Source organism: Prionailurus bengalensis, chromosome F2, assembly GCF_016509475.1.
Source record: "Prionailurus bengalensis isolate Pbe53 chromosome F2, Fcat_Pben_1.1_paternal_pri, whole genome shotgun sequence".
Lineage (NCBI taxonomy): Eukaryota > Metazoa > Chordata > Mammalia > Carnivora > Felidae > Prionailurus > Prionailurus bengalensis.
In genome coordinates, this window is record NC_057353.1 from 46,283,580 (window position 1) to 46,310,343 (window position 26,764).

At 38.5% G+C, this 26,764-nt stretch overlaps 2 protein-coding genes, 1 long non-coding RNA gene and 1 other non-coding gene across 4 annotated transcripts in view; 2 read left to right on the top strand and 2 right to left on the bottom strand.

Moving 5' to 3' along the window:
* The first annotated feature begins 814 nt into the window (after positions 1-814).
* On the top strand, positions 815-7,287 carry POLR2K (RNA polymerase II, I and III subunit K). The gene is made up of 4 exons (XM_043601471.1): positions 815-947; positions 1,535-1,602; positions 2,325-2,417; positions 3,236-7,287. Exons 2-4 carry the CDS (start codon positions 1,542-1,544, stop codon positions 3,256-3,258), a joined length of 177 nt encoding a protein of 58 aa, XP_043457406.1. The 5' UTR covers positions 815-947; positions 1,535-1,541; the 3' UTR covers positions 3,259-7,287.
* Positions 7,288-7,509: 222 nt separating this feature from the next.
* Positions 7,510-26,764, top strand: part of SPAG1 (sperm associated antigen 1) — a 70,228-nt gene continuing 50,973 nt past the window's right edge. Inside the window, exons 1-7 of the mRNA XM_043601470.1 lie at positions 7,510-8,077; positions 10,675-10,816; positions 12,828-12,987; positions 19,549-19,674; positions 24,077-24,141; positions 24,740-24,849; positions 25,456-25,561. Coding sequence (XP_043457405.1) covers positions 10,677-10,816; positions 12,828-12,987; positions 19,549-19,674; positions 24,077-24,141; positions 24,740-24,849; positions 25,456-25,561 — 707 coding nt within the window. The 5' untranslated portion in view covers positions 7,510-8,077; positions 10,675-10,676. The remainder of the gene's footprint in view (positions 8,078-10,674; positions 10,817-12,827; positions 12,988-19,548; positions 19,675-24,076; positions 24,142-24,739; positions 24,850-25,455; positions 25,562-26,764) is intronic.
* Positions 7,517-8,132, bottom strand: LOC122495663. Its single transcript, XR_006300527.1, has 2 exons — positions 8,022-8,132; positions 7,517-7,627 (listed from the first exon to the last, which is right to left on the bottom strand). It is a non-coding gene; the product is annotated as an uncharacterized LOC122495663 (long non-coding RNA).
* TRNAR-CCU lies at positions 25,622-25,694 on the bottom strand. Its single transcript has one exon. It is a non-coding gene; the product is annotated as a tRNA-Arg (tRNA).

Below are 26,764 nucleotides of genomic sequence, written 5' to 3' on the forward strand. Positions count from 1 at the left end.
AACAAATCAAAGACAAAATAAATCAAAGATATTAACCTGTTTCTCTGCTGAACTATAATCGTTATTAACAACTGATCATCCCCTAGATTTTAGTTACTTCATTTTCTTCCTCCTTCTGATATAAAACGTCTGCTATGAAAGAAGCAAACCAATGTAAATGTTGTGAACCAAACTGATATTAATCCCATGATATTTTGATCTCTCAAAAAACACACCTCCACTGAGCAGATCGTCTGTTTCATCTAGGGAGGAATACATGAGATGGAAGGAAGGTCAGTAAATAGTTACTGCTACCAATATCCCTTAGTTTTAGGTAGAATTAGTTGGTGTAGCTGCCCTCATACCCACCTTTGCTTTAAAATGAGTAAAAAGAGTGGGTCATGACAAAAGCCTATGAAAGTTTCGAAAAGCAAAAATGAAATTATGCGAAAGATAGGGGGCAGCTGCTTCACTGGTCCAGCACAGGTATCAATCCACTGGAAAACACGTAATTTGAAAAGTGTTTTTCTACGTGAAAATCAGTGATGGGAGTTGTTGCCGTTGTGTACCTCTGAGTAACGGCTAACCTAGGATTCCAGGGGCACTTGGCACTTTCTTTTAACCCTCAGCCCTCCTGGAAAAGTGTTACTTTCTACTGACTTCCTTAGAGAAACAGACTTCCTCCGATTTGAGGAACTATTGGAATGCTTTGCTTTCCTTAAAAACGAAATAAACTGGGGGGAAACAAGAAAGCCGCAGAAACTAACACAAAAGTTCAAGCTTTGCCGCCTGTATGCAATCCGGGTTCTCGGCCACGCCTGGGGCGGAAGGGGCGGAGACTCCATGTATCATATGCCAGCGCCGGAAGTTGGTTGAGACACAGCGACGAGCCGTAATCTGGTTAAAGCGCGGAGTGCGAAGCTTCGCCGCGTTACGTGCGTAGGGAATTGGCTGGTTGGAATTAAGAGGTGGGTATTTGGGTTGAAACTGGAAAGACCCTCAAGGTTAAAAAGGTCCGGTATGGAAATCGGGAGAAGCTGGAGATTGAGGAGTGAATGGTGTTAGTACTTTGGTTTCGTTCAGTTTAGTTTGGCTTTTGGGAGTTACTCTTAACTTCTGTTCGCATGTTTTCTTATTGAGGGTTATAGTTTTTTGCTTTCTGCTAAAGTTTGGAAAAACAGGACTTGTGTTAAGTGGAACGCGAGCTTTGCAGTCAGATCCCAGTGTCCCTGCCTCTTAGTAGCTGAATAATCCTGCGCAAATTAATTTACAAGGCTGGGTTTCTTCATCTGAAAAGTAAGGGCAGTACCTCCTAGGATTGTTGTAAAGATTATAATGAAATAACGTGTAAAATGTTATCGTGTCCGGTTTTGGGGGTAAGCGCGCAATACATTGTGTTTTTGTTTCGTCCTTTAGCTCTACCTATACAGTTTGAAAAAGTACGGGTTAGGAATTGGGACTTTTTTATATTTCCCTGAGAAAAAATGAGGTATGGTTGGATTTGCAAGGAGCCCCTTTGAGATATTAAATATTTGAGTCTGTGATTTGATTTCAGACTATCAATGGATACTCAGAAGGACGTTCAACCCCCAAAGCAGCAGCCAATGATATATATCTGCGGAGGTAAGGGCACTTAGATACATAAAGTGGGAGTGTTTTACTTCAGTTTTGAAATAATTACATTACACTTAGTCTTAAACGAGTCTTTAAAGTTACAAAGCAGAACACCAGCAACCCTAAAAAAACCTCTCATTAAGAGCTCATTTACTCACCAAGAAAAAGTGCAGCGCCCACTACTCGTTTTTCTTTCCTCCTTAATATGTTGGTTGTTAAATAACAAAAGTTCAACTGAGTACATTTTAAAGATGTGATAGGCTTTATTAATCCATTCATGAATCTGGCAGCATCCTGTCTAGCAAGTAGATGAGAACTCCAAAGGGTTACAGAAAAGGAAAGGTTTGTAAAGGTAGAGAGGAGTGGAAAAATGAAAATTATTAGCGAACAATCCTGTGTTTAAGGTAAGGTCACCCTTCTAAGAGGAATGGAAAAATCAGTAAATTTCCTAGCGCTGACAAGGAAATTCCCATATTGACTGGTCAAAGGTTGCGTTTCTGCAGGGCTGAAACTGCAGTTAGGTTAGGTGTTAGGTCTTGGTTTACTGATTTGGGGCCTCAACCCAAGTGAGGCCATTTGGGGCCTGTAGTTTTCTTTTTAACATGGCCACAGCACCATACTCTTGAGATTGAGTACATTTTAGTGCTTTGGGTGAAAAATACAGTTAAGATAATTTGCTTGTCTGTAATATTTTTCCTCTAGACATTGAATAAACATGCTTTCTTTTTTAGAATGTCACACGGAAAATGAAATAAAATCCAGGGATCCAATCAGATGCAGAGAATGTGGATACAGAATAATGTACAAGAAAAGGACTAAAAGATGTATCCTTTTAATTTGTTAAATATGAAGTAGATGGAAGTGAAGAATAATGCTTGGGTTGCTAGTCAAAGACTAATTTCTGGTAAATGGTAATAGTTTTTGGTCTACTTACCAAAAAAAAAAAAGCATGATTAGGATTTTCATAATCATTTTTATTTTCATAATAATTAATTCAGATGCAGATACTAAATATATACTAGATTTTGGATCTCATAAATCTATTTTTCAGGCTTCTATATTTAACTTATTTTACTTATACTCATTTTTGAGTTTGAGTTCATGGACAAACTAAATTATACAAAGAGAAATACAAATACTGTATATGAATGCTACCTTATGAAAAAGCGAGGCTTACAAATAGGCCATAAGACTGAGAGTACATTGTTATGTGGTAACTACAAATACAATATTTTTTAAACCAGTAAGTTACCTTGCCAGCATTGCTTCAGTGTTTTTTGGTGCACTGATCTTTTGTATCATGGAAAGGGGACTAATGAAAATTGAAATCTTTTTTTGTAGTTCTTTTCTAGTTGTTATAGTAAATAGTGAGTCCGTTCTTTTGTGTATTTTATTTTATTAAAGTCATTTATTTAATCTCTACACCCAACGTGGGCCTCGAACTCACAACCTGAGATTAAGCATCACATGCTGTTCCAACTTAACCAGTTAGGCACCCCCCCCTTTTTTTTAAGTTTATTTATTTAATCTCTCTTTTTTGCATTTTAGATCACATAACTAGCAAATAGAAAGTGACTTGGAAGTGTTAATCTTTCATATAATTTTTAAATATGTGTTTTGTCCTTAACTCAGTTTAATACAGTGGTGGTTTTTGATGCTCGATGAAACATGGAATTTAGAAGATTATCTTCATTTGGACTTGGACTTGCTGTTAATGTTGTATAGCTTTTGATGAGTGTATTTATCTTTATGAATACAACTACATACACCTGATTTCGTTTTAAAATTCATCTTGTATTTAGGCATCTATTAATAATGTCTATAAAGAAAAATTCTTTGTTCAACTACATTATTTATAATTTCCTTTTTTTTTTAATGTTTATTTTTGAGAGAGTACGAGCAAGGGAGGGGCAGAGAGAGGGAGACAGCATATCTGAAGCAGGTTCTTGGATCTGTGCACTGACAGCAGCAAGCCTGATGTGGGTCTCAAACTCAAGAACCGTGAGATAATGACCTGAGCCCAAGTGGGACACTCAACTGTTTCAGCCACCTGGGCACCCCTAATTCTCTTTTATTGTATGTGTAATCTGACGCATAGGGAAAGTTAAAAGTGCTTCCCTAAATCACACTTTTAATCAAGACCTAGAATCTTGTAGGGGCCTTGTTGAGAATGAAGTTTACCAGGGCCCTGTGGTCTGATTAAGTAAGTTCCTTGGAAACTACTGTTTTACATCAAATTTGTAAACCCTCCAGCATCATTTTGTATTGAGTATACCAGTGTACTTACTGTCACACACATAATGCATGCATTACTTTGAGTTCTATTTTTCATTTGTTCCTTGGTATAGGCCTTCTGATAAAATGCTTAACTATTTTTTAAATCTTGGGGTGAGGGAAAAGAAACTTCAATGGTTGTTTCTGTAAGGCAAAGTCAACCCTAAGTAAAGTGGATGAGGCAGACTATTAAGGCAGGTGTAGTTTCCGAGGTGCAGTCATTAAGGTAAAAAATTCTGCTTTCAGGATATTAAAAAAGGGACTAGTTTACACTGAACTGTGGTTGGATGTTTAAAACTTTTGCCTTGATCTTAGGGATATGGATACTCAGATACTCCATCTGTTCCAGGATTCCATCATTATGGAATGCCCTCTGATATTCATTTCAAAGAGTAGATACATTCCATCTTCACTAATAGCTATGTGTGTCTCTGAAATTCAAAATATTCACCATGCCATTTAAAAAAAAAAACCCTGTGTTTCTACCACCGTCTTTGAATATTAAGTTCTGTAAACTTATTATGTGCTATACAAAGTACTACCATGCTGAAATTTTTAAAGAGTGCTTCCTAGGTCTAGGTTTTCTTTAGCCATGACTTTCATAATTTTGTAATTCTGCTATGTTCCTTGACCTTGTCTCTTTTAGATAAAAGAGTCCCAATAAATATGATATGACAGTCCCCTAAAAAACTCCCAACACTTTGGATAATGTTGCTGTTAACTGTTTTTTATTTCATCCTAGGTATTTTACATATTGTTAGTTTAATTGAATATTGTTAGCTTGTTAATTAGACAGTGGTTTAATGGAAAAAGTATTACCACTGGAATCCAAGACCAACATTTCAATCAGTCACCTCTTTGTGTCCCTTTCATCTATAAAAATGGAAGTAATTTTACCTCTTGCCTTTTTAAGGAAAAAAAAAAGATAAAAGATATAATTGCTTTAAAAGATTCTTTTGAATAGTGATGTATAAATAAAAAATCAGTAAATCTGAGCTTAAAGTTGACATATAACTTGTTCCCTACTTAAACTGCTTACCAATGACTATGGATATGTATGTTCATGAAAAATGCATGGAAACAGGTTCAAATCCAGCCTTGCTACTCAGTGACTGGCCAGTTCATTTAACTTCAGCTTCATTGTCAAAATGGAGGAATTTATGATGGTCAGTACAGTGCTTTGAGATTCTGAAGTTACCTTCAGAGATCGAAGTTATGAAAAATTTAAAAATAGTAGATGAAATCAGAAATGGCCACTCTTAATAAAATACATAAGGTATGAAAGTGTAAACTGAGAAGATGTAAACATGAGTTGGCTCTTCACATATACAAATCCATGGGCATTTCCACCCCTCCTAGAACAATTCTGTGTAGAAAATTGGTCAAGGGGGACTGGCTCCTTGAGCAGAGGGCTGGAGGATGAGAAGGAACCTGACATAGCAAGACAAGAGGAAGGAGTATCCCTGAAATTGAGGAAATAGCCAGTATAATGGCTCAGGGGTTGAAAGTAAGCTTGCCTTGTTCACACTTCAGAATGAAGCCCTTGTGATACACACTTTGAGGTAGGCAGGGAGGCCTGCTCACTTACGGTCTCGTGATGGGAGTCAGCAGGAGAGTGACACGGATTAAGACTTACTTGAGCTGTTCTGTAAGAATGAACAATGTAGGAATGGGTGATGGATGGGCAAGCCAGTTAAGGGCCACATGTAAATAGTTCAGGATAATAATGATGGCTGAGCCAGGGTGGTAGCTGTGGAGGGAAGTAAGAAGTACTTGGTTGTAACATAACATTTTGAAGTTGAGGTTAATGAGACTTATTGGTTAGTAAACAGTATGGACTTGGTAAAAGGCTTTGGGTTCAGATATCCGCAGTGTCCTTTATTGACTGGCCGTGTGACTTCACCAGGATTCGCTTTCCTCATTTGTAGGATAGGCATGAAATAATAGCACCTATTTCAGAGGTTAGTTGCAAAATAAAATCCATAAAAGCTTTTACCGTAACAAATGTTAACTATTACCACCATTACTGTCTAAGTATTACTGTTTTCCACAAAGGTGATTTTGTTAGTTTTAGGATTAGTCTCCCAGCTACGGGCCTTGCTGTCTCCATACTCTTGAGATTGCTCTTTCTGAAATACAGATTTCATGGCGCTGTCCTGCTGAAAATCCTCAGTAGCTCTCCATTTTGATAAAGTCAAAACTATTGGGAATGGTATATTTGGTTCTTGATAATATGACTCCTTTTCTATCTCTGTCACAAGTTCAGCCCACTTAAACCACTTAATCTTTTGGTTCTAAGGAGATCTCTGCAGTTCCTTAAGCAGGTAACAGGACTTCTTTCTTATCTGTCCTTTCCCATGCTTTTCCCCCTGCGTTGAAATGATCTTTTCTGGTGTTCTTCACCAGCATCAGAATTTCGAAGGATTGTTTTATAGTCCACTAGTTTCCAATATCGTTGAGAAGTCCAAAACCATTCTTCTATCTAATTCTTTGTGTATGATGCCTTTTCTTTCTGGAAAATTAGAGTTTTCCTTGCCAGTGTATCGAAATTTTATAATATGTGCCTTGGTATGGGGCTCTTTTCCACTGTTCTGGTCACTTGGGTGGGTACTTTCAACCTGGAAAGTAAAGCTCTTCAATTCTGGGAAATTTTCTTGAATTGTTTAGTAACTTCCTGCCCTCGATATTTTCTTCTCTCTAGGTCTTTTTTTAAAAATCTAATATTAGACTTCATTGACCTGACTTTCTCATCTTTCCTTTTCCTTTGTTTCTTTGCTCTTTAAAAGGTGCCTTCAATTTTTCTTTCTTTCTTTTTTTTTTAAAGTAAGCTCTACACACAACATGGGGCCTCAATTCATGACCCCAAAATCAAGAGTCACATGCTCCACTAACAGCCAGCCAGGCACCCCTCAATTTTAGTTTCTAATCCATTTATTGGGATTTTCATTTCTGGTATAATTTTAATTTCTACAAGTTTATTAGTTTTTCTTCAAAAATATATTTGAATATATATACATTCAACGAAAAATTAAAGTGTATATCCATCCTTGTTTCTTGGATGCAAAGTCTTAACTCCATGAAGATGATAGTGATCATTTTCTTTTGCCTACATAGTCTATTCCAGTCATGTTACTTTTTATCCTACTTGTTTATTCAGCATAAATGCATATACATAATTATAACCAGAAGAAAACAGTGAAAAGAAAATTACAGGGCATGTGGAATTACAACCATTTCACCGAATATTTAAAGGATTTCTCCCATGCTGGAAGTTAGAATAGCCAGTGTTTTAAACCTAGGACATAGTTTTGAGTGAAGTTTGTTGGCTGGAATGAGGTGTGAAATGATTATGCATGGAATGGGGCATGTGATGACGTTCCCCATGACAATTTAATAAAGCTTACTAAGGATTATGCTAAAGTTTGAATCTGTCTATAAATATTCAAATTTAACATTCTCTAGCACTGGCAATGGAAATAATAATAAATGTATTGTTAATCATGTTTTTAGCAGAGTTTTTACCACTACTGGTGCCTGCTAAAGGACTGTAGATTTAAGTGCAGAGAGGAGGGCGAATTGCATTAATGAATTCCTGTTATGTGCCAGGCACTAATCTGAAATTATAAAGTGAAATATATTTCCCCACAAATGATATTTATTGTTTTATTCATTTGGATTGTATTGTGCCTTATTTGTTCTTGTATCCTGGTGCCCAGTACAGTGTCTGACTCATAACCAGCGCTCAGAAAATGTTGAACACCTGCAAAGGAAGGCAGAATCTTTGATTTACTCTTTTGTGTAAAGGGGAAGGGCTAAATCTGGATTGCCTTGTAGATATCCTGAACATTTAATTATATTTCTAAAATTGAAATGGAATGGTTATCAATTTACAGTTCTTGGTAGTTTTAACTATCCAGAACTGTAACGGCGTTTTAACGCCATCAAAAACGAACGCAAAACAGGAAGGGAGCCCTCTCACTTGGACTCTTAATTTCTCCCTAATGATCTGTGCCGGCAAAGCTGGGCGCGGAGGCCAATCAGTGCGGCAGATCGAGGGCCAGCCAATCATTCGCAGAGGCCCTAGTCCCGCCCCCGGCGCTCAGCCTCTGGCCTTTGGGTGCCCGGGCGGGGCGACACTCCTCCCATCTCGGCACCTGCGGTGAATTGTGTAGCGGTCTCGTCCTTCCACAACGCTGGGTCTGAGAGCCAGGTGAGTACCCGCCGGCCAGGAGTAAATTACATCTCCCCATCGTAGTTCCCTCAGGGAGCTGGGGTTAAAGGCGGACCCCAAGAAGCAAATGTACGGTCGGACTCGACTGACGGAGCGAGTTATGGGATGAACAAACGGGCTTTAGTTTCCTGCAGCTGATGGTGGCCGATGTTGGGACGGGGGTTGCTGGGGTCCGCCGGCGGCGACCAGAGCTGGGGAATGGGGAGCAACCTCAGTGTCCTCAAGGACCCGTTGACCTTTGGGTTGGCCGTAGAGCTGAGGGTTCCCGGCCTGTCCCTGACCAGCCTCCCCCGCCCCTCGGCGGCCGCGCTGTACACAAACCGTTGCTATGGCTGAGGAAGCCATTTCCTTTCGGTCTCCGCCTGCAGGGGGCGCTCGGCCCTGTGGTTTCTGGAAAGAAGGTGCCCAGGTGGAAGAAAACCGGTTTTCTTGTTGCGCATCACACTTTGGACTGGAGGTTATTTCTGCCCCCTGATTAGGGAATATGGGAAATGGATGTGGATCAGGATGATGATGAAGAGATTAAATCCAACTAGGACCGAGGTTTTTCCTAATCAAATTCCAAACAGATGTGGAAAGGTTCAAATGAGAGCGAATATTGTATGACTTCCTCTTTGGAACTTGAGAATTAACATTTAGTAAGATGTGCATGGTGCCGGAAAACAACCCAAACAAACATGGTAGTTTTCAAAAAGGATTTTCAGGGACATGTTAAAACTGTGCAGAATGAAATTCATTTGCTTAGGTAAGAGATGGCTCTGTTATTTCAAATGCTTTTCACTGTGATTTCTTCAAATCGTGAAATTTCAGGGGTTGCAAAATAAATTCAATTTGAGATCATGTATTTTAATCCTGTTGGATGTTTTTAAGTTTCTCCCATGAAAGATCCTTCAACTCTTTGGAAAAATTCTACTAATGCAACCCATTCTATTCTGGGCAGCGGCAATCATTTAAAAGTTCTTCATGTTGCTCTCCAGTAACTTCTACCCTTAAGGCTGTCCTTGTGATGGGACATATTCATCATCCTGGGCCTTGCCAGTATAGTGTGCAAACCATAATCTCAGTTCTCAGTTGGATTTCATCCAAGAGCTGATGAACTGTCAATCCCTTTTCTATGCCCAAGTCAAAGCCAGCAGAAACATGGAGAACCAGAAGCACCTCTCTTTCTGCAGAGTTCTGATGTAGGACCAGAATCCCAGAGGGCAGGCATGCTGGAGGAAATACTCCTGGTGAATTAGACCCATTGCTACTTAATTGTTTTAAAATTTATAAACCAATATGTTTTACTGCAGTGTTTTTAAACAATTTTGACAATGACTCATGATAAGAAATTTATTTGCAACATGTGCATGTATTTCCACACATTTGTCATTTGTATAGACATGAAATAAAAGTTTTTACAAGACAAGTATTTACTTTAATGGTATGTGAAGTAGTCAGATATTTTTGTTGCTGTTCTGTTCTGTCTCATTATAAGACAGTGCTAATCGCAACTCACTAAATTGATTTCAGGGGTTGCCACCTGCAGATGAAAAGCCTGGGTGTGATGCTAAGTATGTAGGTTCTGCAGTTGCCAACTGAGATTCAAATCCCCAGTTCACTATTTAGTAGTTACATGACTTCGAGCAGGTTACTTAAAATGCCAACTTCCTTATCTGTAAAATAGTAATTAATTCCCCTCTCGAGAGTGGTTTTGAAGATTATGTGAGATAATCCATGGCATACAGTAACTTAGATCCCTAAGTGTTAACTGTTATTACAGCGCTTTACTTAAAATAAAACCTACCTGTTACAGTAGTTGAAAGATTAAATGAGGTAATGTATGTAAAGTTCTTAGGGTGGTGCCCAGCACTCATTTAGAACTGTGTATTTTTTGCTGTTATTATTATCGTCATAATTAGCAGCAGTATCCTTAAAGTGAAACTGTCCAAGGCCCCCATTTCAGCTCAGCATTTCTTTTTTTTTTTTAATTTTTTTTTTAATGTTTATTTTTTTTTGAGAGAGAGATAGAGTATGAGCAGGGGAGGGGCAGAGAGGGAGATGCAGAATCCAAAGCAGGTTCCAGGCTCCGAGCTGTCAGCACAGAGCCCAACGCGGGGCTCCAACTCATGAACCATGAGATCATGACCTAAGCTGAAGTTGGACACTTAACCAACTGAGCCAGCCAGGTGCCCCTCAGCAAGTGTTTCTTAAAGGTCTAAGGCACTACTTATGTTAGTCCTGAATATATGATGATGAATAAAGTAAGATCTCACAGTCTAGAAGGGAAGACAAAAATACATAATTAAAATACATGCCATGAGAAAGGTATGGGCACACTGCCATTAGAACACAGATCTGGGAGCTGTTCGTTGATGTGACTGGGCAGCAGGGAGTGTAAAGGCAGGGAATGACTTAACTGTTGTTATCATGGAGAGAGAGTTTAAAATGAGCAGTCTTCCTTCTTAGAAAAAACACAGCTCCTTTTCCATAGACTTGAAAAATTAATGTTACAGAAATGCCTAGATGGTTACTACTATCCAAATTAAATCTTACTATGTATATACTTCATAACTTTTTTCTGTGCTACATTTCAGCCATGACTACCAAAGATTATCCATCATTGTGGGGTTTTGGAACAACAAAAACATTTAAAATTCCCGTTGAACATTTGGATTTCAAGTATATTGAAAAATGTTCAGATGTTAAACACTTGGAAAAAATTCTTTGTGTGCTCAGGTAAGCATTCAAAAACCATTTTATGTTTCAGTATGCCAATTATATTGTGCCTTCTGGAAGTTGAAACTCTCAGAAATATTGCAGAAATTTTTCAAACATTGATGTTGGTTTTTTTGTTTTGTTTTGTTTTTCCCCCAAGTTAGGTTCCAAAATCATTGTTTTGATCCAGTGGTTAGTTTGGAGGGTTCTGGCTAGGTCTACTTCCAGCATGCCATTTAGGCTCATTAGTATTCAAGAGGATATTTTTCTTGCTTCCTCCACGTTTTCTAGGAGAAGGTAAAGTAGCCGTGGGAGTAGCCATTAGGAGATAAGGTTAGCTCACCAGCCTGCCGGTTGATAAAGTTCTTTGGTACTCTCCCCCCCATACTATCTGCCAACAAAGATGCCAACTTACTGTGAGCTGGTCACAAGGAGAGGATGACGGGAAGATCAGGAAGTAGGACCAGAAGGCAGGGGATCTGGGCCTTCTCCGGGGGAGGACCCCGTGGTGGGGATTGTTAGATTTTAATATACATCAGATATGGTTGTTAAAAATGCAAATTTGAGGGGCGCCTGGGTGGCGCAGTCGGTTAAGCGTCCGACTTCAGCCAGGTCACGATCTCGCAGTCCGGGAGTTCGAGCCCCGCGTCAGGCTCTGGGCTGATGGCTCAGAGCCTGGAGCCTGTTTCCGATTCTGTGTCTCCCTCTCTCTCTCTGCCCCTTCCCCGTTCATGCTCTGTCTCTCTCTGCCCCAAAAATAAATAAAAAACGTTGAAAAAAAATTTTAAAAAAATGCAAATTTGAAGGTCCCATTCCCAGAGATCCTGCCTCAGGAAATCTGGAGTGGGGCCCAGGAACATATGTTTTTAAACAAGTGCCTGGCTGACTGACATGCAGGTGGTCAAGGGAGCCCATTCCAAGAAACACTGCCCTGTGGCATACCAATCTGTGCCACCTATTTTGGATGTCATGGGGGTTTTCCTTTCCTTCCTAATATTGCAGAAGCACTTGTGGAGCAGGAATTACTCCTTTTGAGCACATCAGTAGTATTGCTTTTGCTTGGTGGCAGTTCTGTATTTTTTCCCTTGTGACCCCCTTCATCATCACTGTGTCCTCTCCTTTTTTTCTCTGTTAACACCTTCAGCCTCCTGTCCTCCCTAAGCATCCCTGCTTATGCCCAGGCAGAGTAGATGTCATAACCTCATCATTTCTGAAATGGAACGATGAAAGATATCATATTTTTCCTTTTTTTCTCAGCAGTGTATGCACCTTTTCATTTATGTTCAGTCAAGGACTGATAAAGCAAATGAGAAGGTTGCACGATGGAAGAGTTTAAAAGCCACGTTATGTTGGTTCTAAGAAATTCTGTGAATGGCTTAATTAAATTACATTACATTGGTTTGGAACTTATTTTAAAAATTTTAATTTGAAAGTGGGATTTTTTTTCTCAATTTTTCTAAAAATTTAAAAGTAAACAGGCTTACAAGAGAAATGGAAAGGATTGATTTTCTTTAAACAGCCATGAACAGAGTTTTCCATTTAACTCTCTAGGAGTGACTTCTGTTCCTGGAATGGTTGGTTAGAGATGTGTTGTTCTGAACCCTTCCTTCGCCATTTTCTTCCTATCCCTTTGGGGGAAAAAATTGAGCTACAAACTCCTCCTTGGAAGGGAAATCCAGTCTCACTGTGTGCCTATCTCTAATATTGAATTTCCATTTGTAAGTTAAAATTATCTTTTGTAACAAAGTGAACGCATGTTACAGAGGAGAGAAAATGTTACTCAACTTTCAAAGTGTGTGATGGAAACTGGTGTCTTTGGGGCTCCATTTTTTCCTTCACAGCTTCACTCCATAGAGTAACGTAAAAATGGAGGTTGTGCTGGTTGAGGAAGGGGAGTGGGGAGCCCACACTCCGGCCCTCATCCCTGTGCAGGGGCTGCCCTGGAGATCTCCACAGAGCCCAGCCTGTAAACCACCAGACTACATGATCTCTAAATAAAGTGGTAACTCCAAAGTCTGAATTTTTTTTAAAGGTCTGGTGAGGAAGGATATTATCCTGAACTTACGGAATTTTGTGAAAAGCGCCTTAAAGGCTTGGCTCCTGAAAGTAGAGCTTTGAGGAAAGATAAGCCCGCAGCAACAGCATCCAGCTTTACAGCAGAAGAATGGGAAAAAATTGACGGTGATATAAAGGTATAGAGTGACCCCGGTTTTTGTGGGTTTTGTGACATTGTCACATTAAATATATGTCCACTTCACTTTTCCAAAATCGTAGACTTCTTTCCTTTTTTGTCAGTGAAGGGCTTTTAGTGGCAATCACTTACGTAGTATTGGTTGCTTCTCATACGCAGGAGAATATTGTGAATGTGTATGTTTGTGTCTGTACATCCACGTGTGTATTTTGTTTTATTTTATATATTTTTTGATGTTTATTTATTTTTGAGAGAGAGGGAAAAACAGAGCACAAGTGGGGAGGGGCAGAGAGAGAGGGAAACACAGAACCTGAAGCAGGCTTCAGGCTCTGAACTGTCAGCACAAAGCCCGATGCGGGGCTCGAACTCTCGAAGCAGGAGATCATGCCCTAAGCCGAAGTCCGACACTTAACTGACTGAGCCATCCAGGTGCCCCACGTGTGTATTTTAAATGACTGAACAAAATTCTATCCTATCAAAGAAAAATAATTCACTCAGCTTCTGTAAATAGAGCTCTACAAACATGTTGATTTATAATTTCTTTTGTACCGTCCTGGTTATTTCCTCAGGATAAATTATTAGTATTCAAGCTGCTTGATCAAAGGATTTGAATAATTCTAAGACTGTTGAGACACATTTGCGTATTCTCAGAAAAGTTGTGCCTTTTTGCCAACAGTATATAAGAATGCCCGTTTAAGGCATTCTTCACGGGGGCCCTTGGGTGGGTCAGTCGGTTAAGTGTCTGACTTTAGCTCAGGTCATGATCTCGTGTTCCGTGAGCTCGAGCCCTGCTTTGGGCTCTGTGCTGACAGCTCAGAGCCTGGAGCTGCTTTGGATTCTGTGTCTCCTTCTCTCTCTGCCCCTCCCCTGCTTACTCTCTTGTGCACACGCTCTGTCCCTCTCTCTCTCTCAAAAATAAATAAACATTAAAAAAAATTAAGGTATTCTTCACTGGATACTGTAATCATTTTTTAATCAATTAAATAATTGAAAACATGATAAGGATGTATTTGATTACTAGCAACATTAAATTTTTTTATCAGTTGAATTTCTTCTTTTGTTAATAGCTATATCTTTAGTGATTTAGCTTTATTGAGGTATAATTTACATTCAATAAAAAATAGCAATGGTCTACATTTCACTGAGTTTTGACACATGTATATGCTATAAAACATTTCTATTAGCCTAAAAAGTTTTCTTGTGCCCCTGTGTAGTCAGTGCTGACTCCACACCCTGGTCCCTGGTAACCGCTGATCTGCTTTCTGTCATACGGATTTGTCTTTTCTAGACTTTCCTATAAATGTAGCCATACAGTATGTGTGGTCTTTTGTGTCTTCTGTCATTTGGCATCATGCTTTTGAGATGTGTCTACGTTGTTGCATGTTCACAGTTGGTTTCTTTTAATCGCTGAGTAGTATTGAATTGTGTGGGTATCTCACAGTTCGTTTATCCACTTTCCGGTTGAGCAAAATGTTTTCCAAAGTGGCATTCCTGCCAGCAGTGTATAAAAGTTCCTGTTGCTGGGGTGCCTGGGTGGCTGGCTCAGTTGGTTAAGCGTCTGCCTTCAGCTCAGGTCATGATTTCATGGTTCGTGAGTTGAAGCCCTGCATCAGGCTCCATGGTAACAGCTCAGAGCCTGGAGCCTGCTTCGGATTCTGTGTGTGTCTCTCTCTGTTCCTCCCCCACTCATGCTGTCTCTCTCTGTCTCTCGATAATAAATAATCGTTAACAACAGAAAAGTTCCTGTTGCTCTGCATCCTGGTTGGCAGTTTGTAATGCCAGTTTTGTTAATTTTAGCTATTTTATTAAGTATGCCGTGGTGTTTCATTGTGGTTTTAATTTCCATTTTAATGACTGACTTTCCTGAGTGTCTTTTCTTGTGCTTATTTGCCATCCATACATCTTCTTTTGTGAAAAGTCTTGAAATCCTTTGCCCATTAAAAAAAAAATTGAATTATTTGTGTTCTTATTGAGTTGTAACACGCGTATCTTTCATTAGATACACCTTTTGCAGGTATTTTCTATATCCTGTGGATTCCCTTTTCATTTTTTTAATAGTGTCTTTGGAAGAGCAAAGGTTTTTAATTTGATAAAATCAATTTTTCTTTTACAGTCTGTACTTTGTGTCCTATTTAGGAAGTCTTTGTCTAATAATCCCAGATCCCCAAGTTCCTTCATATGATTCTTCTAGAAAGTTTCTAGCTTTAACTTTTAAATTTAGTTCTAGGATCAGTTATCATTTTTGGATACGCACATACAATATAGGTATTCAAGGTTTCAAGCACCATTTAATGAAAGATTATCCTTTCCCCATGGAACACCTTGGTAGCATTGTCAAAAATGAATTGACCGTGTATGTACGGGTCTATTTCTGGACTCTTTCTATTCTCTTTCATTAATCTAAATGTCTCTCTTTACTCCAGTACCTCATTCTCTTGATTGTAGTAAGGCTTATATTAAGTCTTAAAATTGGATAGTACAAGTCCTCCAACTTTGTTCTCTTTATTCATCATTGTTTTAGCTCTTATGGGTCCTTTGCTTGCCAGTTACTACAAAATAACTTGCTTGTCTTTGGGTTGGGATTGTGGTGAATTTATGGATCAATTTTGGAATAATTGACATCTTAACAATATTGAAATTCTCTGATCCATGAACGTCATATGTTTTCTGTTCATTTAAGTCTTCTTTAAAGTTTTGTCCCAGTATCTTGTAGTTTTTTTTAGTGTGTAGTTCTTGCATATTTTTTAAATTTATTCCTAAGTATATAATATACTTTATGCTATTGTAAAAGTTAATGTTTTTTATTTTTAAAAATTTTTAAGTTTTATTTATTTATTTTGAGAGAGAGAGAGAGAGCATGCGTGTGGGAGGGGCAGAGAGACAGGGAGAGAAAGAATCCCAAGCAAGCTCTGCTTTGTTAGTGCAGAGCTTGATGAGGGGCTTAACTCACAAACTGTAGGATCATGACTTGAGCTGAAATCAAGAGAAGTATGCTTAACTGATTGAGCCACCCAGGCACCCCAAAGTTAATGTTTTTTAATTTCAATTTTTTTGCTTATTCTAAGTCACTCTAGTTATGAAATTTTATGTATGTACTATGTATTTATTTTTGGTGTGATAAAATACATATCACACAAAATTTACCATCTTAGCCATTTTTAAGTGTAAATTAGTGTTATATTCACATTGTTATATTCAGACATGAAAAAAATTTTTTTAATTTTTTTAAAGTTTATTTATTTTGAGAGAGAGAGTGTGAGCATGAGTGGGGAGGGGCAGGGAGAGAGGGAGACAGAGAATCCCAAGCAGGCTCCATGCTGTCAGCACAGAGCCCGACACGGGGCTCAATCTCACAAACTGTGGGATCATGACCTGAGCTGAAACCAAGAATCACACGCTTAACTGACTAAGCCATTCCAGGTGCCCATTATATTCAGAGATTTTTGAGTATACAGTTCAGTAGTGTTATATTCATCTTGTATAATCAATCTTCAGAACTTTATTTTATAAACCTGAAGCTCTATACCCATTAAACAACAGTTCTCCAATTCCCCGTGCCTTCAGCCCCTGGCAAACACCATTCTACTTTCTGTTTCATAAGTTTGACTAATGTAGATGCCTCATATCAGTGGAATTTTAATTTCATTTTTATTTGTCCATTGCAAGTTTATAGTTTATGGTCTTCTTATATTGACTTTGCATCTTGCAATCTTGTTACATTTACAAATTAGTTCTAGTAACTTTTTTTTAGATTCATTGGGATTTTTTATATTTAGGATCATGTTATCCACAAATACTAAAAGGTCTCCTTTGGCTTTTCCAGAATGGCTGCCTTTTATTTCTTTTACTTTCATTATTGCACAGGCTTGGCTCTCTAGTACAATGTTGAATAGAAATGGTAAGAGCAAATATCCTTGTCTTGCTCACAATATTAGGGAGATTATCATTCAGCTTTTTCTTCACCATTAAGTATAATGTTGCCTTTAGATTTTATGATGTGACCCTTTATAATGCTGAGGAGGGTCCCTTCTATTCCTTATTTGATGAGAATTTTTATCATGAATAGTTATAGAAGTTTATAAATTCTTTTCCTGCATTGAGAGGAAAATAAGATTTTCTTTGTAGCCTGTTAATAAGGTATATTATGTGCACTCTTTTCAAATGTTATACCAGTCTAGCACTCGGGGATAAATTCTACTTGGTCATGATGTGTCTTTTTTATATATTGCTGGATTTCATTTGCTAAAATTTTTTGAAGTATATTTGTGTCTGCAGTCATGAGAGTTCCTGGTCTGTAGTTTTCTTGTAATGTTGTTGTCTGGTATTGGTAACATGGTAATGGTGGCTTTTTAGAATGAGCTGGGACGTGTTCTCTCTTCTTGAATTTTCTAGGAAAGTTTGTGTGTAATTGCTGTTATTTCTTCCTTAAATATTTTCCAGAATTCACCATTGATACCATCTAGGTCTCAAGTTTTCTTTATAAGCAAGATTTTGACTATGAATTAAATTTCTTGAACAGATATACAGTGCTATTCAGGTCATCTTTAGTGTTGTCACTCTGTCTGGCTCCCTCTTCTTGGCTGTTTTGCACCCCGTATCTCTGCAGTCTTTGCCTCCCTGAAGCCTGCACTCTGTTCCTCTGAATTCAATGAGACCGCAGGGCTGTTTGGGTTGCCCTTCCCTATGTTGTAGCCTGGAAATTACAGGCAGTAAATTGGGACAGATGCAAGACGTACCTCATTTGTTTCCTTTCTTTCAGGGATCATTGTCCTGTGCTACCTATTGTCCAGTGTCTGAAAATCATTGTTTCATATGTTTTATCTGGTTTTCTAGAGTTAAGCAAGAGGGTGAATCCAGTCCCTGATACTCTATCAGGGCCAGGAGGAGATATCCCTTTATTGATTTTTCTATTGCTGTGTTTCTTACTTATTTGTAAGAGATCTGTCGTATATAGTCTAAATTTTCTTTCAATTTGTCATTAGTCTTTTAAATCTTGTGTGTGGTGTTCTTCATGTTTATTCATTAAAAACATTTTATGTAATCACTCTTCTTGGTTTTATCCTTTATTATCTTTTCTTGCATTTATATTTAGGAAAACTTCCTCTCCACCAGATACATATTTGCTGTGTTTCCTCAGAGTTCTTTGTGGTTTCCTTTTGCTGAAGAGATAACTTCCTAAAATGGATTCTGGAGAAATAGTTCTTTGTTGTTTTACTTTATTTATTCAGCATATTTTACTGGGTTGGATAATATATTTGAAGACAATTTTGAGGAATATGTATTCTCTAACCCAGGAAACTACATTTTTAAAAACTTTCTCATTTTGCCATTTTATTGACTTGAAATTGAAAATCTGGTAATTAATTTACGAGTTAAAATAGTAGTTTATGTCCAGAGTTCTTTGGCTTTATCTTCCAGGGAAAAACAGCTTAGTTTTAGTTGCAGAATCTGCTTTTTCCCAACCGTGTGTTCTTTCTCAGTCACTTCTTGATTTTGTCTCCTCATCTCCCTTTCCTTCATGCTTTTCCCTGCCACTTCTCCCTCTCTGTGCTGCTGCCCCCTGCCCCCCTTCTCTCTTTCTTTCTTCCTTTGTAATTCCTCCTCTTCCTTTTCACCTTTCTTCCCTTACTGTTTTTCTGTTTCTTCTTCTGTTTCATCTGCCTGCCTCCTTTTTGTCTCCCTGCCTCCTGACGCAGATAATATAGTTTATCACTATATCAACCATGTCGAATTTAATATGGTTTGACATATATTAGACCCTCACTATATAGCTGCTGAATAATAATAATAGAATTTCACAGATAACAAAGAAACCTCTCAATTTCTGCCTAGAACCTGTAACAATTCAGTTTAATAGACATTATTACGAACCTGTTATGTGCCAGGCACTGTGCTAGGTTCATACATCACGAAGATGAGACGAAGGCATAGGTTCTGCCTCCAAAGGAATTTACAGAATGTGAGAGAGATGAACAATACATGGATGATTTTAAATCTCTGTGCTAATACATGGAGGAGGAGCATTTTGAGTCCAACCAGGAAGTTCAGGAAAAGCTTGTTTGAAGGGATGAGAGTAAGCTTGCAAGATAATGAAAGTAGGAAGGGCAGCACCATGTGAATGTGTGTAACAATCCTGAACTGTACACTTAAAAATGGTTAAGGTGATACATTTTGCTTTGTGTATTTTACCACAATTTAAAGGAAGAGTAGATTGGGGCGCCTAAGTGGCTCAGTTGGTTAAGGGTCCAACTCTTGATTTTGGCTCATGGCATGATCTCACAGTTGGTGAGTTCAAGCCCCACATAGGGCTTTCTGCTGATGGCGCAGAACATGCTTGGTATTCTCTATCTCCCTCTGCCCTCCCCTACTCATGCTCTCTGTCCTTAAAATAAATAAACATTAAAAAAAATAAAATAGCAGAAGAACATTACAGATAGAATGGCATGACCAAATAGTCCCCCCAAAAATGAACACTTAAGAAACTATGATGATGTATAGTCCTTTCTAACACCTGGTTAATTACTTCAAACTGTATGTTCATCTTTCTTCTCCCTCTTCTCAGAGTTGGGTATCAGAAATTAAAAATGAAGAAAATAAAATATACTTTCATGAAACTGAAACATTTCCAGTGGTGGAAGATAATTTGCCTCCAGTTCGTGGTTCAAACAGCCGTCTTCATGTTAGTAAGGTAGGCCATTTTGGTGTGAGGGGTGGGTGGGTGGGGGGGGAGACGATTGTTGTTTATTGAGGGCGCTAGCTCAATCAGAGTAACCACAGTGTGATGTCCTCTGAGAGTTGGGGGTTATCCTTCAGCTGGCCGTGTGCTATTGCCTTCTTGAGTTGGCTGTGTTTCATCACCTGGTGATCAAAATGAAATGCCATTTCCCTTTGAAGACTTGCATCTTGAGCTTACCACCTTTCTTCATTTTTCATTTGTTATGCCATGATCTTATGTGCTCATAAGATCTAATTCAGTGTGTGAGCATTTCAGGGAATAATTTTATCTGTCCATTAGAAGCATAGAGGAAATAATTTGTAACATAATTAACTATGGACTTAAAGTACTCAAGCAGTTATATATGTCATTCCTCTGTTTATTGCATATTTTTCCCCCTTATTTCCCCAGCCCCTTGTGATGATTTTTCTGTGGTTGATCCCTATTTTGTTCTGTAGACCTGTCCTTTTTAACCCATGGGTTTCATAGAGAAAAAACCTGTTGGAGTTCTAGGTCCATTTATATATATTTTTTAATGTTTATGTATTTATTTTGAGAGAGAGAGAGCAAGAGAGAGGGTGAGTGGAGGAGATGGAGAGAGAGAGAGAATCCCATACAGAGCCCAGCAGCACAGGGCCTGACACAGGGCTTGATCTCACTAACTGTGAGATCATGACCTGAGCCGAAATCCAGAGTCAGATGCTTAACCAACTGAGCCACCTATGTGCCCCCAGGTCCATTTATACTTAACTTCAGGTTACAACTGAGCTTCTGAGCATCCACCTGACTCGGATATTATAGAATCTAAGCCATTGTCTCACAGGCATTGGGAGTCTCTGGGCTCTTACATGGATCACACATTCCATTCCCTCTCCCCCCAATTTTTTCTTTTATTCCTATCATTTGTGGAAGATTGGCTACCCAGATCTCTTCATTCTGGATTAACTCGTTATTGTTATTCTCATTTCTTCTTTGAATACTCAATTTTATTTAAAAAACATCCATAGCTCTTCATCACACAGCTCTCTGATAATTAACTTTCCTGCATCTTTTTACTCCCCATTAAGAATAACTCATGTAGGGGCGCCTGGGTGGCGCAGTCGGTTGGGCGTCTGACTTCAGCCAGGTCACGATCTCGCGGTCCGGGCGTTCGAGCCCCGCGTCAGGCTCTGGGCTGATGGCTCAGAGCCTGGAGCCTGTTTCCGATTCTGTGTCTCCCTCTCTCTCTGCCCCTCCCCCGTTCATGCTCTGTCTCTCTCTGTCCCCCCAAAAATAAATAAACGTTGAAAAAAAAATTAAAAAAAAAAAAAGAATAACTCATGTAACCAAGGTACACAGTAATATTATAAGGATGCCACTGTCTGTAATCAAATTTGTTTTTATTGGACACCCATTTTGTGCTAAGTCTGTGCTGTAAAAATGTAACAGGAGGTTATATAGTTCAGTGTGGTATTGTGATTATGAAAGTATGATCCGTGGATCCTGGGTGTCTCAGAGATCCTTCCAGAGGGTCTAGAAAGTCAATGCTATTTTATTTATTTATTTTTTTTTAATTTTTTTTTTCAACGTTTTTTATTTATTTTTGGGACAGAGAGAGACAGAGCATGAACGGGGGAGGGGGCAGAGAGAGAGGGAGACACAGAATCGGAAACAGGCTCTAGGCTCCGAGCCATCAGCCCAGAGCCTGACGCAGGGCTCGAACTCACGGACCGCGAGATCGTGACCTGGCTGAAGTCGGACGCTTAACCGACTGCGCCACCCAGGCGCCCCAAGTCAATGCTATTTTAAAAAATAATGCTAATTCTTTGTCTTTTTCTCTGTGTTGACATTTGCAGCAGGTGCAGCTGCTGGTGTCTTAGCACAAATCAAGGCAGTGAGTGGGACCAAACTATACTAGTAGTTACTTTTCTCCACTGCTACCCATTTACAGTAAACATTCCAATTTAACTTAAAAATGTCTTCTATGAAACAAGAAGACTTCTTTATTTTGTTAAATCTTGAGTCTTGAGGACTTATCTTTTTACTATGCTGTGTGACAAAATATGAAGTATTCAAAAAAAATGCTTCAAGAGCCGCCAAGGTGGCTCAGTCAGTTAAACATCGACTCTTGATCTTGGCTCAGGTCATGATCTCATGGTTTAGAGGATCGAACCCCGTGCATCGGGCTCTGTGCTAACAGCATGGAGCCTGCTTGGAATGTTCTCTCTCTCTCTCTCTCTCTCTCTCCCCAACCCTCACCATGTCAAAATAAATAAATAAACTTAAAACACACACACAAAAAAACGAAAAGCACTTCATGGTGAAGAGAAATCTAGGTTATTTTGAGATTTGTAGGTTGAGTTCAGTTTGCCAGCTTAAGTAACCACTTTTTCCTGGAATAGTTGTTTTTTTTTTTTTTTTAATGTTTATTGATTTTTGAGACAGAGAGAGACAGAGCATGAACGGGGGAGGGGCAGAGAGAGGGAGACACAGAATCCAAAACAGGCTCCAGGCTCTGAGCTGTCAGCACAGGTCCTGACGTGGGGCTCGAACTCACGGAGTGCGAGATTATGACCTGAGCGAAGTCGGATGCTTAACCGACTGAGCCACCCAGGCGCCCCATGAACAGTTTTTAACTTGAAAGAGTGATTGACAGACAAATTGTGGTTATTCAGACTTGGGTGTTTAACAGACACTGTATTGAAAATGAATCAAGTGGGAGTGTCACTTTAAGGAAAAGAGCTGACAGTGGTTTTTGCTAGTGATAAAATCTGAGCTTTCAAGTGCAGCTTAGAGTATTTCAGAATCTTATATGGCTTTTAAATACTTGTGACAAAAAAATGTCTCCTTAAGGGGATACTTAAAGACTTTTCTGATGAGCTTCATGCAGATATTAACAGATATGATTTTTATTTTTATTTGTTTACTTTTTAAATGTTTATTTTTTGGGGGGGGGGGGGGACAGAGGATCCAAAATGGGCTGTGCACTGACAGCAGGGAGCCCAGCGCTGGTTTCAAATTCACCAACAGTGAATCATGACCTGAGCCGAAGTGGGACTCTCAACCGACTGAGCCACCCAAGTGCCCCAAGATTTTTAAACTGTATAATGAAATGTAGGAATATTTGGAAGATCTGCATAACTCCAAGTGACCGATGCCCAATGTTACAAAATTGTGCATAGGTAAATGAGCCATTCAAAGTGGTTTCAGATTGTGACTAACTTTTAAGAAACCATTTAAGAAACCGTTGAGCATTATGGCTATAGTTCGCTTTCCTCTCTTTCCCTTCTGGTGCGTGTAGGGGGCATGTGACCGAGGTTGGGCTGCTGAATGGCAGGGAGCTAGTGCCTGCTTAGGGATGGGCACCTGACCCAAGCTAGCCAATCCTGAATCCTTCCCTGGGATTTCTCTAACTGAAGTTAGAGAGGAGTCATTCTCCTTTTCCTTCCTTCCTTCCTTCCTTCCTTCCTTCCTTCCTTCCTTCCCTTCTTCCTTCCTTCCTTCCTTCCTTCCTTTCTTTTTTTCTTTTTATAAAGACTTTAATTTTTTAATTTTAATTTTAGAGAGAGAGAGAGAGCATGTGATTGGGAGAAAGAGGGAAAGGGGCAAAAGGATAGAGAGAATCCCAAGCAGGCTCCATGCTTGGCGCAGACCCCAACTCGGGGCTCAATCCCATGACTCTGGGATCAGGACCTGAACCAATCAAGAGTCGGGTGCTCAACCGACTGAGCCACCCAGGTGCCCTCTCCTTTTCCTTTCTGATTGGGAGTCCCGTGAGTTTATAATCCCACACTGCTTGTGCCCACTATGCCTGCTACGTGGAAAAAGAAGAGCCAGCGGGGAACAGGAAATCAGTAGGCAGAAAGAAACAGGGACTGGGGACAAGGGGAGAGTGGAAGAGCTGGAGAGGGTATCAGAATCTTTTATCTAGCAATACTGCTGCCTCTTCATCAGTTTGGTTACATAAGCCAATGGTTTATTTTTTTAATAGAATTAGTCCCAGTTGGGAATCTGTCATTGGAAACAAAACTATTCTAATGCACCAAAGTAGTTAATCTTATTTCTCCAGTGCCTAGGTTTTAAAAGACTGAATGATAGTTCATTACTTTTTTGTTACAAGAAAATCACTAAAAATGAAATTTCACACATGTAAGTTTTTAAATTTTATATATGTACTTAAAGTCCTGTAGATCGCTCCCAGAATTAACTACCAATTTAAAATCCTTTTTTTAACATACTGTATGTTATAGTTACAATACTGGAGTTGTTATAACTTCATGGGTACCTATTTTTCTTAATTGGTATATCTTAATCCAATACTTCACATTGTGTTTATCATAAAATCTGCTAATCCTATGTTAAATATGTCTCATAAAATATGATTTTATTCTTTCAGGAAAAATATTCTAATAGTAGACCAACTAAAAGGAAAATCCCAAGGGATTATGCAGAATGGGATAAGTATGTTTTATATTTCTTTATACAAAACTTGTCACTGAAAAATTCTCTATCATAGAATATTGTAGTAATCTCTTAATTATTATAAATCTGAACTACCAAGTTACTTTGGCAGAGTACTAAGAGTATCTGGTCTAAGCACTTTTGATCTTCATTTTTCACTGAATAAATATCTATAGCATCCTTTTGTTTATAAAAGCAACCAAAAATAGGTAATCCTATGCCCACTGAAAAGAAAAAGGAGCAAAAATTTTAAATAGATAAATTAATTATAATTTTAATGACAAAGTTCTGAACAGTTTCGGTCTGATTAACATGTATATCCTCTTCCCTCTCTCTCTGCTCCTCCTCTGGTTGCACTCTGTCTCTCTCTCTCAAAAATAAATAAACGTTAAAAATAAAACAAAACAAAAAAACCCCATGTAGATCCTCAATGAGTTGCATGGTTTCTAAGAGTGAAACAGGTAATTTGTGGCATAAACCTATTACGCATTTTCAGAATATGTCTCTAAAGGCACAGTGGTACAACTATAAGAATATCAATAATATATTTTATTTTCTTAGAATGTACATTTTTTCAGTTTTTTTCCTTTCATTTAAGATTTGACGTGGAAAAAGAATGTTCAAAAATTGACGAAGATTACAAAGAAAAAGCCGTAATAAACAACAAGTCACATTTGTCTAAAATTGAGACAAGAATAGACACAGCAGGTAATTGGGGAAAAATAAGAATAATTTAGTAGTCTTTACAGTTTACATTTTAAAAATTATAGTAAAAACTATTAGGTCTAGAAGGTCTAGAAGACCTTCTTTTTAAGCAGTACAGATTTCCATTAAAAGTTCATGGATTTTCTCCTAGAGTTGACCACCTCTAACAAATTCAGTTCCATCCTTTAACTACCTAATTTTATGAGTAATAGTTATACTGAGGTTTAGTAAGACTCAAAAATATAAGTATAAAACTATGTTTTTACTATAATTTTTCACTTTTTTTCAAATCCTCTTTTTCTCCAGATACCTCATTTTTTTTTCCTTTTACCTCAAAATAAAAAGATATAGCAGTTTGTTTTCATTTGAAGTCCATAGGTGTATAGCTCCTTTAAAGTGAAGTAAAACCAATAATAGAAAAAATCTAAACACTCACAAATTGTGATGATTTAAAGAAACATTTCCTAAACTTAAGAAACCTTCTATTTCCTTTTATTTCCTTCACAATTTACTGCTTCTGTTGAAGTAAGCATTCTTGGATTTAAATTTTTTAAAAATTCTATTCAATTATGTATTTTTTTATTTATAGCAGATATCATTTATTCCTAGGTCTAACTGAGAAAGAAAAGACTTCCCTTGCTACTCGTGAAAAGGAAAAAGGAAATGAAGCTTTCAACTCAGGAGATTATGAGGAGGCTGTGATGTATTATACTAGGTGAGCAGATTTTTCTGTGATTTATGTTGCTTTTTTTTTTTTTTTTTTAAGTAGGCTCCAAGCCCAACATGGGGCTTGAACTCATGACCCTGAGATCAGGAGTCACATGCTCTACCAACTGAGCCAGCCAGGAACCCTTTGTAGTGGTTTAAACTTCCCATTAAAAAAAAAAAAAAAAGATAATGTTTCTATTTAATTGTTGAAATGATATAAATAAAAAGTCTTTCAGAATCATTTAAGATATTATACTTATGATTTATCATAAATTTCCTTGTGTTTGGTTTGTTTTTTAAATACTTTTTCTCAACCCTTTAAGCTCCCCACCCCACCCCCAGTTTTGACAGAGGTCCTAACTTTCCTATTTGACAGAGAAAATAGAAGGCATCTGAATGGAACTCGACAGAAAGTCCATATAGCAGAGAGGTTAAGAATTCAGGTTCCGTAGTCATACTGCCTAGATTTAATCATGACACTTACGATACTACCTCCCACCACAGGGTCTTTGCATATGCTGGGTCTCTGTGTAAAATATTCTTTCCTTTTCTCATTATCCAGTTAATTCTAACTTACCTTCAGATCTCATCCCATGCTTTACTTCTTTGGGGGAAGTCTTCCTTTACCTCCCAGACAAGGTTAAATCTTTACCCTACTCCACTCCTCCCCACCCTTGACCCCCAATTTATACGCTCTTGTAGCAGTCTTGCCTCTCCTTTTTTTTTTTTTAATTTTTTTTGACGTTTATTTGTTTTTGAGACAGAGAGAGGCAGAGCATGAACAGGGGAGAGGCAGAGAGAGAGGGAGACACAGAATCTGAAACAGGCTCCAGGCTCTGAGCGGTCATCACAGAGCCCGACGCGGGGCTCGAACTCACGGACCGTGAGATCATGACCTGACCCGAAGTCGGACGCTTAACCGACCAAGCCACCCAGGCGCCCCCAATCTTGCCTCTCCTTTGTGATACTTATTGGAGGTATAATTTAAGTTCGTGCGATTTGATAGTAAGTAGACTGTAAGCTCTGTCAGAGCATAGTGCCCTTGTCAGTTTTTTTATACCTTTGTATCCCCAGTGTCCAACAAAGTTCTTGGTTCATAGTAGATGTTCAATAAATACTTATATGAGCTTTTGAAGCTCTTATAGTCCATGAAAAGTAGACTAATTTCCTAAAACATTGTTACAAACTAATTGTGCTTATAGAATCCCTT

Bases quoted from the DNA above. Each gene is read 5' to 3' on its own strand.
- POLR2K (XM_043601471.1), top strand. From the start codon at position 1,542: ATGGATACTCAGAAGGACGTTCAACCCCCAAAGCAGCAGCCAATGATA. The intron at 1,603-2,324 runs GTAAGGGCACTT...TTTCTTTTTTAG, and splicing joins AATGATATATATCTGCGGAG to AATGTCACACGGAAAATGAA. The intron at 2,418-3,235 runs GTATCCTTTTAA...AGTTTAATACAG, and splicing joins CAAGAAAAGGACTAAAAGAT to TGGTGGTTTTTGATGCTCGA.